The sequence below is a fragment of the Lepeophtheirus salmonis genome, chromosome 10 (assembly GCF_016086655.4).
Source record: "Lepeophtheirus salmonis chromosome 10, UVic_Lsal_1.4, whole genome shotgun sequence".
In the NCBI taxonomy this organism is placed as follows: domain Eukaryota; kingdom Metazoa; phylum Arthropoda; class Copepoda; order Siphonostomatoida; family Caligidae; genus Lepeophtheirus; species Lepeophtheirus salmonis.
The window spans coordinates 5,596,271-5,615,374 of record NC_052140.2 but is presented as its reverse complement, the minus strand read 5'-3'; the positions used below and the strand labels follow the sequence as shown (position 1 = coordinate 5,615,374).

Below are 19,104 nucleotides of genomic sequence, written 5' to 3'. Positions count from 1 at the left end.
TGCAAGGTATGAACTTGGGAGACATGTAGTTTCAACAGGATGTTGCCAATTATTACCCAGCATACGTTACAAGGGATTTATTGCAAGGCAAAATTTGTGTACGCATTATTTCGAGCAATGGACCAGTTGATTTGCCGCCTTGATCGTGGGATTTAACACCTTTAGATTATTTTCTTTTGGGTTTACATGAAGTCATTAGTCTACACCAATAAACCGGCGACGTTAGAAGAGCTCAGTGAAAATATCGAAGGCAAAATTGCTGCAATAACGGTCAGTTCATTAGAAAAAGTAGTGTACAATATTGTTCAGCGATTGGACTTCTGCAAACATGCTCGTCTTGTCCATGCTAGATAAACACATTTTGATACATATATTTATGTGTTAGAATTTGTACTGAAAAATAGACTTGGCAAAATCTTTAACCGTTAGTGTTTTATTTATATAAAAAGTTGAAACACTCTTAATGAAAACCCCTTTACTTCTATTAAAACTTAAGACTTCCAAAAAGAAAAATATAATCTAATGTAGAACTTAGTGAGGATCGAAATTACAAATATTTAAAGTGCCCTCTATGGGGCTCACATACCTATTTATGACTACTACCATTTTAATATTTTGGTCAACCATGACAGCGTCACCACTCTATATTTTTTATACGTATGATTTTTTAAACAATAAATTATTTTTATTATGTATATCTAAATAGTGACACTCTGGGGAGCACTATCTAGTGATGAAAATTGTGTATATTTTTTTACTTGTCCGTTTTTTTTTGGAATTTACCATCTGAATAATGATTCTTCTTTTCCTCTGCTCTTCTCATTATTGTTTAATTTTTGAGTAGTGAACTTCCTTTTCTACTGAGTTCAATTATATTCAAAACATGATTGATCATTCGTGTGTACTCATAAAAACGAATATACCCTTTGAGGATTGGTTGGGGAAGTTACAACTATAAGTCCTTCTTAGACTACGAGTAAAATTTGAGAATCGACATTGGAGTATTTCTTGCCAATTATACTACTTATTTAGATATCCCCTCGTCACAGCTCCTTGTAGCTGTTTTAATGAAATGTCATGACAGCTAAACTGCTCTCCTCCAAAAACATTCTTCAAACTGTCACAGTTGATTTTCGTTTGTTTATTTTAAACATGTCCAAAATACACACAATTTTCATCACTAGCAGTATATTTTAATAAAGGACAAAGTTGTTGGATCATGCTGTTGAATTTTGTTCCTCATCTTGTCAGTAATGTTCGGAACTTGAAGTTAAATCATTGATTGTTAAACTGTGAAAATCTTAATTTAAAACAATCCTTCAGTCAACTTGGCATTATAAATTCTCGAGTCCTTTTTTTATTAGAGGAAAAGTTGAGAGATGCAATAAAAAACATCATGATATTTGTAAAAAACCCGGAACCATCCACAAAAGGTGACCTTAAAGAATATCCTCATTTAATACAGTGAGGAGGGGGGGGGATTGGTAGTTAGAATAACAAGGAAGAAATTTTTTTTTGTCAAAGAAGGTGGGCCTAGGACACTTCCTCATTATGGTCATAATCAAATAATTCCCAATAAGTTTTTTATATATTTTTTTTATTTCTATTTCTACTGAGGTTTGTAAGTTAATAATGAGAAATAAAAATTAATCATATAAAGTTATAAGCAGTAAGGTATAATGCAGACTTAGACCCAATCACTTTTTTTACGTTTGTCCGGTTATTTCGGAAAAATTTCTGGTAATGCACTTATTCGTTCCCTTTTTAAACGAAATGACGACAACAGACTCATTTTAGTCCAAAGTTTGTCGGTTACAAAAAATATTCTTCATTCCAAGATAACTCATATTACTTACCACATATGACGTCACTTTATACTTTATCTCTTCTTTGCAGAAAATTTATATAGTAAGCTCAATTGGGTACATTATATAAGTTTGCCATCACGTCATACTTTCTCTTTCCATATCGAAATTGAAGACAGCGACAGCAGGTAGTTCAAATTCTATATTTGCAACCTTTTAATATAAGAAAATAACTTCCATAAGTGAAGAATATATCATTGGATGATGAGGAGAGGGATATCAACTTTTTCGAGATGACGATTAGCACTTTGGAGGATCATGAAAGTAAATAGAAGGTGTTATTTTGTGGAGTATACTGTGAGTTTGTCTCTTATGAAGTATTCAGGGGGGTCTTGGAGGTAGATCCGTGGGCTATAGGATTTTTTAGTCCTCACTCTCTATACTAATAGAAATATACAGTACAAATTCATATGATTGTCTAATCCTACTTTGAAACTAATTCTAGCGATTGCAATCGATTGAGTCGAGATCCCTTTCCTCCTAGTCTAATAATATGTTCTTTGTTATTTGAGGAATCGCTTCATTATCCTTAGCAATGTTATTGTTTTATTACTAAAATATGTGATAATTGAAGTTTAACTATCTGCTACCGCTGTCTCCAATTTCGATATAGAAAGATAAACTATGCATTTATACAATTTACCCGTTCAACTTATAGTGTGATTTTAAGGAGGATGCGTGGTTAGTTATAAAATAATTCAGTATACTCCTAGCAAACAAAAAGTTTATTTGTAGAGAACTAATTTTGTGGGAAAATTGAGCAAGTGGTCGTGAGTATTTGGTTTTAGGTTTGGTCTTGGAGTAAAAAATGTTGTATAAGTACAATAGAGAAAGAGAAACAAAATGAATACTGTTTTTAAAAAAATCCGTTAATCGTTCAATGTTTTTCCATTCATGCGTTCAAAAATGAGAGGAGGTCATTTTGTGCTATTTGTTTAAAACTGGTTTGATGTGCCTTTAGTATAGCCGTCTAAATGCAATACTTATAGTAATTAGTGGTTTTAAGCAGGAGAGGGATTTAAATATCTTTTTCTAATAACATTTGCCTGTTTATCATGACGTCAAGTGAACACATTTATAGAAACTATTTATTTATCTAAGAGTAATTACTTTTCTCTGATTAAATTCTATTATTCTCCATAATTAAAAGTAGCAATAATGAAACATATAGAATATGTTTTTTATTCTAAAAAAATGTTTTGATTGATTCTGCATCTTGTTTTGAACTCAATATATTTCCATTTTGAGGCTGAAAAATACTGAAAAACGACACTCTTCTTCAGACCCTTATAACTTATTCATAATACATAGTCATAAGGAATATCAAAAGTTATATTAAAGAAAAATATTCAATGTATATATTAAAAAAAAGATATATTTAAAAATATGCGACTCGAAGGATTTTCGTTTTATTTTGTTGTGATCCCATTTTTTATGGGGTTTACTAGCAAATCATAAACATTATCATCACATTTTTTCCGATTTCAAGGCTAACTTGATGACGTCACCCTTCGTAAAAGGAAGAACTAGGCAATCGAAGGAAGATACTTCTAACTTGATCATCCATTTCAAGAGATGTATAAATTTGGATTCCGAATTTCACGTCCTTGTACGAATTCTCCTACGAGGAAAACTACCAGACCTTATGGGGGAGTAGAGTAGATTCCTTCCTTGGGAATGAGATACCAAGATCGAAACCATAAAGCAATCTATTTACGATGAGTGGAAAATGTTAATATTTCAAAATTGGATCGCTTAAAAAATGCAAAATACACAAAATTCAATGAGTGTTGATGTATTTTTATCCATCAAAACATAAGAATTTGTTGGATATGTCTTCACGCTTACCTATAGGACTATATCTCTGTCCCCCACAATTCAATGTTGACCCTACCGAAGACATTGAACTCGGTAGATATTAAGACAGATGTACATCTCATCATGATGTCCTCAGGAAAGTTTTTTCAATCCCATGGCTTAAAATTGTTAACTAACACATTCCTAGAGACACAGAAATTGAGTTTGATATTTTCTACAACTCTAATTATAAAACAATATTTAGATATAAAAGCTGATATGAAAGAGAAGGTAATTACGGATTTAATACTGCTAGCTTAGATACTGATAATTCTTTTTAAAAAAACGGAATTAGCAAAAATCTTTTTATATGTAAAAATAAATGCATATTCGTAAGAGATTTATTGCAGCTTTAATACAAAAGAAAACTTACTACTTAGTTTAGATTATAAGTACAATACATGTACCTATAAATATAGAATTGAAATGCAATAATAATTTACATATTATTAGTATTAAGGAAAAAATAAATCAAATTTTCTATTAATCTATAAAAAAAACAAAAAACTTGCAAATATTCAGGGGTAGAACACAAATACTAAATCATATTCTTATAGAATGCCTCAACATAGTATTTAGTAGTGAACAATGTCATCGCATCGTGGGGGGCTTGAGTCTCCTTATAAGTTTCTGAGGGCCCCCAAAATCTTTATCATATCTTATAGATGTACGAGATGTATTCAAAAGCAAGGTAACTTTTTCAAATTTCGAGGGTAACGTACATTGGGTATGCTCCATTTTTTTATGTTAGTACATTCACGACAAACGTTTATTTAATGTTTCAGCTATATAATATGTTTAGTTTATTTGTGAGAGGCACAAAAGTTAGAAGTATATTGCATGTTCGACCATTTTTTGCAATTGAAAACATGGATAAAAGAATAAGCATTTGATTGCGTGTAAAAAAATGAAAATAAGTGCTCCAAAACAGTTAAAATGTTAACAGTGGCATACGGTGAAACTCTTCCAAAAAGGCTGGGAATATGCCAATGATAGACAAAGTCTTGCTCACTATTTTTTTGGAATACCGTGTTGTATTACATATGGGATTTTTAACATATGGTCAATAAAGAGTATTATCTTGAATTTATCCGCGACTTGCGAGAAGCAAATCGAAGAAAACGTCCAGAATTATGGAAAACAATTTATGGTTTTTGCACCACAATAACGACTCTGTTCACTCTTCTTTGCTTGTAAGATATTTTTGTCCAAAAACAACACCACAATCATGGCTCAGCTACCGTATTCACCGGATTTGGTCCCATACGACTTTTTCTTGTTCCTTAAACTGAAGAGATCTATTAAAGAACGGAGATTTGCAACGATTGAGGAGATAAAGATTGCATCACTGGGGAGCATCAATGCTTTACTGTGCTTATGAGAAGTACTTTGTAGAAAAAGCGTTCACACAAGTGTATTGTATCTGCAGGGGATTACTTTGAAAGGGACAACATCAATCTTGATAATTAAATACATATTTTTTTCATAAAAATACAAAGTTATCCCTCTTTTTGAACACACATCGTATATTTATAGCCTCTTTTTGGTGTTATTGCACATGAAATCCAAACTGGTAGAATAGATCAGTTTTAAAATTTAGAAGGTAGACGTATAAAATAACCAAGCATGTTCCTCTGATATTTTTGGCCCTCCAAAATCGTTAAGAGCCTGTTTTTTTTAACGGAATAAAACCTCATTTTCCTTCTCTATCCTTCTTTCTGTCTCCCCGCTTTTCACTTCTCCCTCAATCTCATTTCTTCTACCTTCATTCTTTGTTTAAATTCGCCACTATTCAGCCCTGCAACTAGTATATATGTAAAATAAACCTATTTATATAAGTGCCATAACTCTGTTTAAAACTATTGAGGCTAAGCCTCCACCCTCCCCAAAGAACGGAAGTTAGTAACGCTCCTGGTAGTGAGTTGAAAATTATGTTTGTGTATTTCGGTATTTGTCGATACATTTTCACTACAAATATTCTTTAACTATAATGGGCACTCGGTAGAGTGTATGCTTCAGCATTTTCCTAAATTGGAGTTTTGTTTTATGATGTATCTTTATTAAATCTATATATGGACACCAATTTGAGCTCTGTTTCTCAATATGTTTCAAAGATATGGTTGATTATACATATTTAACGTTTTGTGCATCTTTGATCTTCACTTCTCGACATTGAATGACATTTTACTATCAATATATAAAATCTTCGTACCAAGATAGATCAAAATCGATTTGTAACCTTTCCCGTAATCCTTATGACCAATTGATAAACAAACTAACAAAAAAACACAGGCAACAACATAGCCTCAGTTCAACTTCGTCTTAATATACATAATTAAGAGTTGGATTACCCAAAACAGTTTTTACTATACCGCACCTGGGTCTATCGTTCCAGATCTACAACCCATCCTATTGCTATTTCGTACGCAGTTATAGGGGATCTTCAAGATTTTTTGTTTGGTATGGGAGGAGCGATGATATTTCTTTTTGTCTTTTTTTTGCTCAAAAATTGGTATGAATACTCATAATAACTTATTGATCTGTAAGTACCGGTTCTAGTGCAAATTTAATATTGTGCCGTTTCAAATGTGTCAACACCCCGGACCCACAATAATATCGATAGACCTAACAGCACTAATGTACATATTTTTATGAGAGTCAAATATGAAATGACGTGAAACATGAGATATACTTACGTAGACAATTTTTTGCTTTGCAAGAAATTTGCATACTTTATATCTGCATAATATTTTTCATTTAAATATCTGTAGTTTGCTAAAAATAGTAGAAACTAAGGAAACAGTTGAAGTATTCTTTGTTTTTGGTTTTCTATTATTCCGAGTTGTATTCACTTGGACTCGCCAAATTAAAAATCAACGTATCTTGTCGATATGTGTGCTATTATTCTAACACATTTAAAGGCTAAACTAGTCCATAGTTTTATGTTTTTTTTTCACAAATTGCATTTGAATGCGACTCGTTCACTGGTAAAAAAATATCAAATTTAAGTAGTAAATTAAAAAAATTATTCAAAATAACAGGCTTCTCTTGATGTTGAAAATTACTATTTATTTCAATGTATGTATTACAAAGTGGAACCCAAAGATTGACATGGCATTTATTTACAACTTTATATCCGTTATTTTTATTAACCGCGTTCCATTATGCTATCCAACAATAGCCACTACCACGCCTACGTTGTAGATGAGGTTCCGCCAGTCAACTTCACATAGTTCCCAGGCACTGTGATGATGCTAGGAAGATGCCAAGGAGTACTAGGACGTCCTTAAGGAGGTGGTCTTGTCCTGGTTGAATTTTGACTACCCAGAAGGAAACGTTGTATTCTGGCAGAACTCCCCCCCGGGGCACTTGGACAGGAACACGTAGCAATAGCTCAAGGATAGTTTTTCTGACTTCCGGATACACGACATCCCAGCATCGACACACTAAAGATCTCCACCGAGAGACTGTGGCCGGCCATGTCCAAGCAACCTCATACTCCCCTATGCCACAGCCACAAAATAAGTCTCCCAAGTCCTGTTCTGGCTAAAAAAACAAGGCTGATACAAAATAATAAATAAGAATATACTATGCAAGAAAATTAGAGCCAGCACTATTCTCTTTGTAATGAGTACTATAATATTTTAAATTTCCCTGCACTATGTGAATTTTGAGTTATTTTACTCCTGCAAAAAAATATTTATGAAATATATAGGGGAAAATTTGACAATTTTTTTTGTTAAAAATAATAAAGTTAGTGTATGCATAATTAATTATGCCAACAATGTATGTTGAAGATATATATATTTGTAAGAGAAAAACAGTTTTTTTAAAGAAATGCACCCACATTGTATGTACAACATACATATACACGTTATAAATTAGTACCTCCTGTCTCTGTGATGATGAATATCTTCATTTCCCATTTAAAAATAATTATATTTATCTATAATAAGAAATGATTTTTTCTTACTTACTTAATTACTAATTCAATAATTTATGAAAGATAGAGTGATTAAAATTAATTATTATTTTGATTTATTAAAGCCTAAACAATTAGTTACTAAACAAAACAAATCAAAGTTCGCTCTCTAACTTACATACAATTACAAAAAATAACACTTGACCATGATCCACAAATTTATATTCGTTAAAAGTAGTTGGGCGTCCCCAGGACCACCGTCCATGCAAGTCCAAAACGTTGGACAGGAAGAAAGGTTATGTCAAAAAGGTCAAACTGGATCTTAGGAGTTAAAGAAAACAGGCCAGGTCAATCCCCTCAGGTCCATGAGGGCCCATGCAAAAGATCTCGCTGTTTCACACAATGGTCCAGAGAACTATAAAAAACGGATGGGAAGAGCCTTTTTGAAGGTGGAGAGGCTGAGTCTGAGAAGATCTTCATATGATGGTAATCTAGTTCACGTTGAAATTGTCAGCCATGCAGTGTATTGATGCTGTTTGATATTACTTGATCTTGGCCTCCAGGGACTTGAGAAATGTTTCATCTCACTTCAAACCATTTCTTCCACTTCCTCCCTTCCTTTTGACTCCTTTTTCCATTCTCCTTGCCACCTTGATGTTCCAGACTATCCTCACGGTCACACGGACAATGTCTGAAATTAATTTTAGATCAACGTCAGAGTTGCCTTTTTTATTCCTGCTCACTCATTTTTCGTCCGACTTTTATCAAATCAAAACAATGCGCAAGAAAAACAACACAGGTATCGGATCATGGCTTAAGATGTCACCACCTGAAACCTTAATTAGTACAAAAAAAAAAAATCAATGACGAGGAAAATTTCCCTGTTGCACACTGTATCTTTTTTTTTTTTTAGCCAAAACTATATTAACTAACAATGCGAATAAACAATTTAATAAGATTATATTTTAACAAATTATTCACTATATATCAATCTCTATAATACTGTCCTTTATTCATAAGTTTCAAAGACGAATATGTAATCAAGAAAAACTGCAAATAAATATCAACAAGAAAATACAAGTACTCTATTATTTTCAACCCATGTGTTCCAATTAGTTATAGAATTCATGCTATACATCAAAACAGATCATGATCAAACAGGATAAAACAAGAAAAAACCACTCAAATACGTCTATGTATATGTTAAACTAATTCAAGTTGGAAAAGTGCAATAGACTTATATGTTAAAATCACTTTATTTATATAAGACGTATAAATAAGACGTAATTTACTATTATGTTGATTATGACCTTTTCCAGTTATAGGCCTGAATGAAGGTGATCCCATAATTTTATTGACAAATATAAAATATGAGTAGGCTAAAATTCTTACAAAAAAAAAAATGGCGAAATCAATTTTGAAGCATGGCCATATTTTATATTTTGCAATAATGTTTTCATAATTTTTTTTGCACATATGCCATTTTTTATAAAATATGAATCGAAGCTCGTACTCTTAAAAGATCTTTTGAAGGAGGCCAAAATTTTGAATGACTCCCAAATAGGCCTTGTGCCTCCACAAGTCTACAATTTTGCACATATTGTTTCTTTGATCATCCTGATCAAAATTTATCAAAATCGGTGATGGCGATGGGAGAAGAGTGTGGCACTTTGCATGGAAGGCCCCTGATTGGAAATGACCCTGATCGTTATACTGCTATATTAAAGTGAATTTCTGATTGCAATTTTTTTCCTAATCCCTCACAAGGCTGTTTATAACTAATATTGTGCTAATCATTATTTAGGACTAAAGACTTGAGTCCTGTCCAGTAGAGTCTCAGACTTGTTCAGTTCAGCCCCACATATCAATGACGTCTTTTTTAATCAATTCTAGTACTAGTACTGAATTGACAACCCGAAAAAGCTGGTCCCACTTTCTCAAACAAGTTTTTACACCATGACAATCGGGAATTTCAACCTGAGCAGGGTTTTGTGACCTTTTTTTTTTTAAAGTGTAGGGTCCAATAAAAATATTATAATGAAATTGGGCCTGACTTTTTGTGGTTACTACCTGAATATATGGGGTTTTTTTTTTTTCCCATAGCTGTTGTCATTATTTTTATATTCATTACGATATTTTGAAAATCCAAATATGTATCTAGCAAACCATTAACAGAAATTACTCTGTTGTTGATCCTAAATTATACTCTAAGGACTTAAGCTTTTATTCATTTTTTACAGACTGAATCTTTAAAAAATTTTCCTCCCCATTTTTGAAAATTAAAAAAAAAAATCAATAAAATTTTATCAACATATCGAAAAAAATTCATTAATAGTGTATACATATATTTAGAGTTTCAAATCGTATGTGCTTTTGGTAAGTAAAAATAAAGGAAATCAAAAATGAACATGGTAACCCTTATCACTTAAATAATGTTTTGGAAGAGGGTCGCAATGTTGTCTTAATATGTCCAGGGTGGAAACGTAATTGATGTCCGTTTTTAAAAGTGCAATATCTATCCATGAATAAGCCCAACTGGCTAACTATGTTAATCAGCTGATAGTCGGTTTACAGAAACTGCATAACCAAAACAAACATAATTTTCAAATATGAAAGGGAATCTGCAGGAGCCATGTTGTGTGGATTTCGTGCACAAAGGACCAACAAAGAGATTGCCCAGTTTAATAACTTGTCCTATAACACTGTGAAGAACTTTAGGGGCATTTATAATAAATATAGTGAGAAGGGAGGGGACCCTAAAGTGTTTGCCATAAAAAGAAACACTCACAGGCGTCTTTCTGATACTCATGACGGTGATATTGTATACTCCACATAGAACCTTATCAAGGAGGACCCTGGAAGGCCCATCAGGTTAATGTCCAGGGAGTGTCTCACACCTTAATGATTAAGATCACGAAGGAGACCATAAGATACAAGTCATATGCACTACGGAGAGGCCAGTTCATAAGCACTGCGATCAAACAAAGGCGATTTGAAAAGGCCAAGAAGCTGCAGATGAAGTTCAAAAAGCCAACCACGAAGAACATCCTCAACTTTTACTCAGATGAGAAAAACTTCTCCCAGGACCAAAAGGTCAACTTCAGGAACAACAGATGGCTGTGTCTGATCATCAGGAAGTTCCCATTATTATGAAGACCAATTTTCCGCCCACAGTGATGGTCCTATTCAGGGTCAGCAACAATGTGGACGTCATGCCCCCCATGCTCAAGTGCGGCCTCAGAGGGAACGCTTAGGTGTACCTAAATGTGATGATAAATGCTCTGAAACCCTGGATGGATGAGGTGGCCGATGGAAAACCGTACATCTTCGAACAGGATGTGGTACCTGCCCAAAATGCAAACAGGACCCAGGAATGGTACTGGCAAAACCCTCCTTTGCTTCTGGGAGAAGGAGATCTGGTCCCCTAGCAACCCTGACCTCAACCCCCTGGATTTTATGTGTGTGGCGCGGCTGAAAAGGATACCAATTGTCACCCTCACAACACCAAGGCCTCCCTCATCACCTCTATCATGGAGGTATTCAGCCACATCCCCAGGAAGGACATTGTCTAGACTTACTCTCGTGTGTGCCCCCCCCATGGAGGAGGCCATTGCAGCTGGTGGTGATTGTATCTGCTAATATTTTTTTATTTAAATTTATAAAATATTAATCATACCAAAATTCCAGTTTCTATTTTTATTTTGAAGAGAGATCTTAGTAAAAGTTTAATAACAGGCGTCAAAAGATTTTCCACCCTGTATATATATTTTTTTTTAATATATTTCACAATAATCTCATTGGTAAATGAGATTATTGAATAGTAATACAAAATTAAAACTCAATAATTTAACCATATAAAATAATTGTATTCTGTTAAAATAAAATAAAAACCACACTAGGAATAATAAAATATTTGAAAATACAATTCATATATTTGAGGTTTCGTCGATTTCTAGAAATGTTTCGAGAAATTAATTATTAAAAAATTATATCACACTAGTCACTAATACACACACTCATTACTTTACCCGGCTAAGGACTTCTTCAAAATTAAATTCACCCACCATGACACGGGCAACTTTTTCCTGAGATGTCCAAGGAATACTTTTTTCCCCACCATTGTCTGAAACTTTGCCACTGCTCTGGACGCTATCATCAAAGCCACATTTTGGCTGTTCAGTTAGAATTCGTATTGGTGCTCTCCCAATATTTTGGAGAATACCTTCTGCCAATACTCTAATGCCCGCCTATATATATGTCTTAATAAATTATAACAGCTTAACTGTAAGTATTTATGAGAGGAAATAAATAAACTAAACAAAGGCTTCATATAGAGGAAGGACTTCATATAAACAAAGAAATTGTCTCCTCAAAAACTTTCATCTTGATTTTCTTCTTTTTTTCTACCAGCCTGAAATACACACAATTGTCATCACTAGGTATAAACGTTGAATTCATATAATTTAGTTATATAACTTTGCCTGTCAGTTCTGATTAATTCGCTTTGTTTTCTTTTTTTTGATAATATAAAAAAATACTCATAAGTCAACTTCTCCAAATTTAAGGATTGTCTAAGGTTTGGATACATGAATATATCTGAGTAAGAGCTATATAATTGCGTAACTGTAAATAGAATAAATCAATATTTGGTTTGGTTTGGATATATGAATATATCTTAATTAATTGCCTGTAAATAGAATAAATCATCATTTATCATACAAATCATAAAAGTGAATAGGTACATATATAGTGTGGTTTTGTATTTCCTCAGAAATTATATTTGAGTGGGATCTCAGGATATATCAGAACCACGAATCACTCCAGTCAAGCCCCATCCATTACAATGTCACTAGAGAGTCATTGAAGAAGGTAAAATCGATCCCTCATGACGACATTGAGGTGGGTTTTTTCCTCGTTTTCTAATTATTCCATTATAAATACAGGAACAAATTATATGACTACATATAATTAAAAAAATTAAAAATATAATATGCTCGTCTTAAATAGCATTATAATGAAAACATATGTCTAAATTTTTTTGTAATATATGTTCAATTTTCCTTAAATAATAGCCAGAGTAAAAGAAAATCTATTATTTTTCCAATCGATGGCCTAACCAATGTGTATTTTGCATTGTACCTCAGGTTTACACTGGATGGTGTAGATTTTGTACAAATAAAACTTATTACACAGTTTTGTGATTGTTTGACTTGGTATTCTTTGAGCGGTTGTCAAAGATGGAGACCAGTAAAGTGAAAATACGACATTTTTTACAGTTTTTCTAGAAACAAGGCAAAAATACAATTTTAATTGCCAAGGCAATAAACATTAATGGAGCAAAAATATTGAATTTCATTTGTATTTCTTTTTACTATACTTTATAACAACACAAGGGATGAAAAGTCCCGTCCCTAACAAAGAAGTCACCTTATTTGGTTAAAAATTAGCTTTATTCATCAATGTTATAAATCCAACCCCGTTTTAACATTTAAATGACACTTTTTATCCAACGTTTTATCTTTTGCCTCGAAATAGTACTCTGTTTCAAAGATAACCTCTTCATTGGGGATACATTTCTTAGCAGCAAGCATTTTTGTAAGATCTACAAACAGCAGGTATTTTCTGGGATCCAAATTTGGAGAGTAGGTTAGATGCAAAAGCAAGTGAAAGTTATATTCATGTAGTTTTGCCATTATTATTATTAACTTGTCACACGGTGTGTTGTCCCGATTAAATACCATTTTCTTCTTTTTCAAATGCAGCATTTTTCTGCGATTTCATCCTTGAAAGCTCGAATTACGCTTAATTTAATTTGATGGTATTTCACTTCTCAAAGTAGTATATGAATATTGTTTGCCCAAATACTGAGACCATAATCTTAATATAAAATAAATTTAAAAAAAAAAAAAAAAAAACATATGACGAGTGTGGATTGATCCACATTTTATCAGATCTTTAGATGTAAATATTCAAGTATATTTCAAGAATGAGAACGTTAGGATCCTAATTAAAAACCAAAATTAAAGGGATATATGAACATTTTACCAGAAGTTTGGACCTAAATAGAATGAGATCCACATTAACGCTACATTTTTACTGATTACCCAAGCCAAAACAATGAATAACCCAATATCAATACTATTAGAACATAATTATTACTTACTTTAAGAATTATTGTTATAATAATATTGGCAAATAACCACATGATATTTATGTAGATGTCACTCCAAGCAATACTATAAGCTTTTTAAGATCAGAAAAATCTATCAGATATTTTTAAAGATAGAATGTTCGGATCTTGGATAATACAAATTTACCTACACCGTACCCGAGTCTTCGGATCCAGATCCATGGCCCATCTTATCTGTATTAAGCAATAATACACATTTACTTATAAAGTATCTGGGTACTTCCGATCCGGATCCAAGAACCGTCATGTATCTAATGACTTTGTAATACAGCTACTATCAAATAAATGTGTTTGTACAATTGATAATCCTAATCAATTAAATTTGAATTTTTTTTTTTTTTTTTTTTTTGCTGAGTCATTCCAATAATATTTAGTTTTTATCAATTATGTTGTTTTTGTTTTTTAAATATTATATACATCATAAATAGTGATTGATCAACAAAAATTCAACATATTATTATCCCTTTAAAATAAAATATGAACTTGTTAGAAGTATGTAATAGAGGTGTATAAAATATGTGTTAAAAAGAGGAAGTGGCTTTTTGTAGTTGTCAATCTGAACAGGTTTATTTCATTTTCAAATTCAGGAATACTTGATTTACGTCGTGAAACTCATAAAAATAACTTTTATATTTCTATATTATAGATCTATTAACATTGAGATCTCCTAAATTTCTTCCCTTAAAGTCGTTAATATCATATGTTACTTATACAATGAGTAATCAAAAACTAATGGCTAACACTTAGAAATAACATCCGTCTTCATCCTTTCATACTTCAAATACACTAAAAATACTTAAAATTATCTTAAATAAATTCCACATCTACATGTTCGAATCCATGGACCATACCCAGGTGTTTACTCAAAGAAATTGATGTGGAAATAACACCTAGCACACCATTTGAAGCTAAGGCCCCCTTTAAGAACATTCAGACAGTTGTTCTTCATTGTTCGTAAATCTAGATACAACTGAACTTACAACTGCAAAAATTAGGACTTGTATTTTTGATAAGACGAAAATACGAAAACTCTTCAGATATGTTCTACAGCAGATAAGACCAAAGCCAGATAGAGAAAATCAAAGAAAGATGGTTCTAACTTAATTATCCATCTCAAGAGAGGAGATTCGACTCCTTCCTTGCAAAGGAGATTAAAAGATTGCAACATTAAAGAGATCCATTCACGACGAGTAGCGAATTTCAATATTTCAAATATAATTATTATTTACTTTATTCGAATTTTTACGAAGCACGGTGAGTCGTCTTTATTGTTACATTGAAATAGTGAATATTATTAAGATCATTCATTAATGTATTATAACGTTTGCTTATAATAGTAACTTAAATATGTATGGGTAAATAAAGAAAAAAACAAACTAAAAAAAAACACAATTAATTACAACTAGAAGTCATAAGCAGAAAATCAGACAAATTTAAGAGGACAATTGATACAATATAGAAGTTATTGATATAAAATAAAACAAATAGATTCAACAAATTATTAATGACACTATACATATACAAAATGAAATGAGACATTTTTATACAGAAATAAAAAAAAACTTATTAGCAGAATACAATATGCATTGGCAATGGTGACAAAACAATTGAGAAAAGAGAGGCACATTATCTTTAGGAGTCTAGAATTATCTACTACTCGTTTTCCAATCACAAAAGAGGCACACATGTATTAAATCCATTTAGATTATACATCCCAAACGCCACCTTATAAATGGAATTGTGATTGAGATAAGTTATCTCTTCGTTATATACATCAAGGAAACTGAAGGACTCGTATGAATGAAATACTTTTCTTAAAGTAAGAGACGAATCAGAGTTGACGTAAGAACAAAAGAACTTCAGAATTTCAATGAAGGAGTAGTGGATGGACGCTGAGAACTCTTTCCGTTCCTCACTTGGGCTTTCAGTGGATTATTTTGCCTTATTATGAAACTCATTAGTTCTTACAGCAGTATACAATTATTCCGTAGAAGATTTGGAGGAATTTATGTCTTTTTGGCTGTAAATCACTGACCTATAAAATAGGCGGTCTAAATTTAAAATAAAGCCAGCCCAGAACAATGTTAAAAAATAATGACAACAGCTTAGGAAAAGATAATTCATTTATGGAAATAATTATTCAAAAAAACAGTTAATACAGTGGATATACATCACTAATTGGTATATATATAGAGACAAAAAAAATCCACGATTTGAAACAATTATATTTTAGTCTACAATTTAAGAGCATCAGTATCAAAATAACGGTTCAAATCGATCGATTCCTTAGACCGAACCGGAAAAAATGGCTATGGAACAAGTCTCAACACTAATATAAAATAAGAGATAATCTGGAAAAAGAAGGGAACGTATCATCATGATCTAAATACGTGTTATTAAGAAACACAATACTTTTATCCTACATTATATTTGACAATAACATGTAAAGACTGCATGTAAGACGTTCCTCTTCATTTCCTCAATGACTTCCACAACCGGTTATATATCGTCATTACTATATTCAATTTATAAAACACATATTCATAAACTGATGATGTGATTGCCACAAAGTTCTTTATGAAATTTATTTCTTATTTAACAAAGGAACTGACATAATTAATTTGGATCTAGGTCAACAAAAACTCACAAAATAATTAGATATAATTTGAATAATAACTACAGTAAGTCCTCCGTTGCGTGAACCACTTGGCATGAAAGTGACTTGGAAATCCTGTTCAAATTGGTGGATATTTTGGTGTTGCAATTCGATCTGAAAATCTAAGAACGATCCGTAATATTTTTTGTCGTATCGAACTAATTTATTTCTTTAAAAAAGTTCAATTTCGATCGGCCTCATTTAAAATTCGATCTAGACAAATTTTATAGCTAAATTGGTAAAAGTTGAGTGGTACCAAAAAAGTGTCGTATTAGTACAATGACGATCCAGGAAGTTGAAAGTGTTTTTTATTCTTACAACTCGTATAACACGAGTTGGAAACAATTAAATTTTGTTCTCTAACAAAATATTATTCCAAATCAGTCTTTAAAAAGTCACTTATAACCAAACAAGAAAAAATAGGTCATGGACCATGTCTCAGCAATAGTATATCCTTAGATTAAACTAATATGAACTACCAATATGTTAAAAAACAAAAAAAGAATGTTTGGGAGAAGAGCAGCTTAGCTGTCATGACGTTTAATTAAATTAGCTGCGAGCAGCAATGGGAGGAAGGAAATAAACACAAGTCCCGCCCCGCGTTTAGCAATTTCTTTACTCTCATAGTTCCCTGCAGCTAATCTTATGAAACTTCATGATAGTTAAGCTTCTCTCTTCAAAATATTATTCAAATTATTAGGGTCACACGGTAATTATTTGCTTTATTTAATTTTTTTTTACATACCAAAAATGCTTACGACTTACAACCCTAAGGATACCGCATAAGTTAACTTAGTACTTACTAACTTCATCCCATAGACATTTTTTAATTGTTCCAAACAAATGGAGGGTTGTGGGATTTTTATGAAAAAGTTAATCTAAAATCAATCTAAATTCCGTCTTATTTCTGTTAAAGTGTGGGGACTCCAAACTTACACTAATGTTTTTTATAGAATCAAGAATGGAAAACTCAAAATCCATTTATGATATGTTTAAATATTATATTTTATATTCAATATCTCCTCCTTCACTAGCAATAACAGCCTCAACACGCGGGTGAATAGATTGAAGATCTTGATGATGAAGGCACGCTATCATAATGCCAGCCATATTAATAATCAATTTTTTTTGGTTCTTCTGTGCTGCAGTGAAGGGCGCCATATTATAATACTCATCCGTACCCAATCTCTCTCCAACCTAGAAAGATTACAGTGGCATCTTCTTCCCGTGACTGGCGATACCGCCCGGGACCATCTATTGTCGGGTACTTGATATGGAAAATGCTCTGAACCTCTTCCCTTGTTTATGCAAGGAACCGATTATTTTGCCCGTTCACAACAGCATTTAGTGAGAAAAAATAACTCTGCCTTTTTTGTTGTTGCTCCGATATTTTTAGACTTAGAGACAAAGTATTAAAACAAAACATGTGTATTTTGTTTAAGCCGGAGTTTCGCTGCGTAATAAAAGCTTCTTATTAAAATTATTCGTAATAAATGCTACTGTACAATAATTAGAAATATCAAGTTTGAAATGAACAAATCTTAAACAAAATGTCTTGCCAAATTTCTTTGATTTCTAATTGAATAATGGATTTATATTAATAAACTTGAAATAAACTACTTAATAGAACTCATGTATGTTATTATATAGTGGACACATTTTTTCGATCCCTTGAACTGTTTAAATAATAATTATGTTGTTACTATGTTCGTAGTTTTAGATTACGAGCAACTACTTCTTGATTTCGAACTTTATTCGTAATTCAAGGTATTACTTTAAATATACTTATTCTTATTATTGAGTCAATTACAATCAGTTAGCTTTAAAATAATTTAAAAATTGTTTAAATAAGTATCTACACAGTAAGGGGAATTTAAATTGAATGATGATGTTTACATCATCTCCTATGATAACACTAATTTAAACTATTTTGACATTAATCTAATTTAATGTTATATATATTTATCTTTTTCATGTTTATGCTTACAGAGACTTATTGATTCATCCTTGGATAACCGGACAAGGTTCAAATAATTCTCTCATAACCCCATCCATCCTACGTCGTAATTCTAGCCTCAAAGATTTAACTACCTTCACATCAACTGCCAATACTCTACGCCGAGCAATTAGTGCTTATAATCGATCCTCGCTGAACGAGTTGCATTCAAAACAAAAGAAGAATTCCTTCATGTTCTCTTCCATTGATGAGGATAAAATTTTATAATTTATTACCATTAAATATAATATTTAAAATACATTTTTATAGTGTTGGATCTGTCTTAGGACTGATTTCCTAACCAGTCTTCTACCCCCCCCCCTCTCTTTCAGTTTTTTTTCTCCATCGGTCCGATATTTTTTACTATTCAGCGGTCCTAAGGACTGATATATCGGTCCTTCAATCCTAGCTATATTTTCTTTCCTCCTACCTAGGACTGAATAAATAACAAAGAAGAAAATAATTAAATACAGCTAAAATTTATAATAATAAGTTGCTAACAGCACACTTGCGACTTTAAGCTTTAAGTATCTTGTCTCTTTGAAAGAAGTTATTCTAAAGAGCTGAAAGGACTTAGTAATGTCCTTTTTGCAGAAGTAGTTACCACCAAAGGCCGAT

At 32.2% G+C, this 19,104-nt stretch overlaps 1 protein-coding gene across 3 annotated transcripts in view; it reads left to right on the top strand.

Moving 5' to 3' along the window:
• The window catches only part of LOC121125462 (MAP kinase-interacting serine/threonine-protein kinase 1), a 120,230-nt gene extending 101,336 nt beyond the window's left edge, over positions 1 to 18,894 (top strand). For 2 of the 3 annotated variants that reach the window (XM_040720662.2, XM_040720664.2), the window contains exon 7: positions 18,480 to 18,876. In XM_040720662.2, the coding sequence (XP_040576596.1) occupies positions 18,480 to 18,714 (235 nt within the window). In that variant the 3' untranslated portion in view covers positions 18,715 to 18,876. Of the gene's footprint in view, positions 1 to 18,479 lie in introns of all 3 variants that reach the window. The other variant, XM_040720663.2, reaches the window with a different exon arrangement.
• Positions 18,895 to 19,104: the final 210 nt, after the last annotated feature.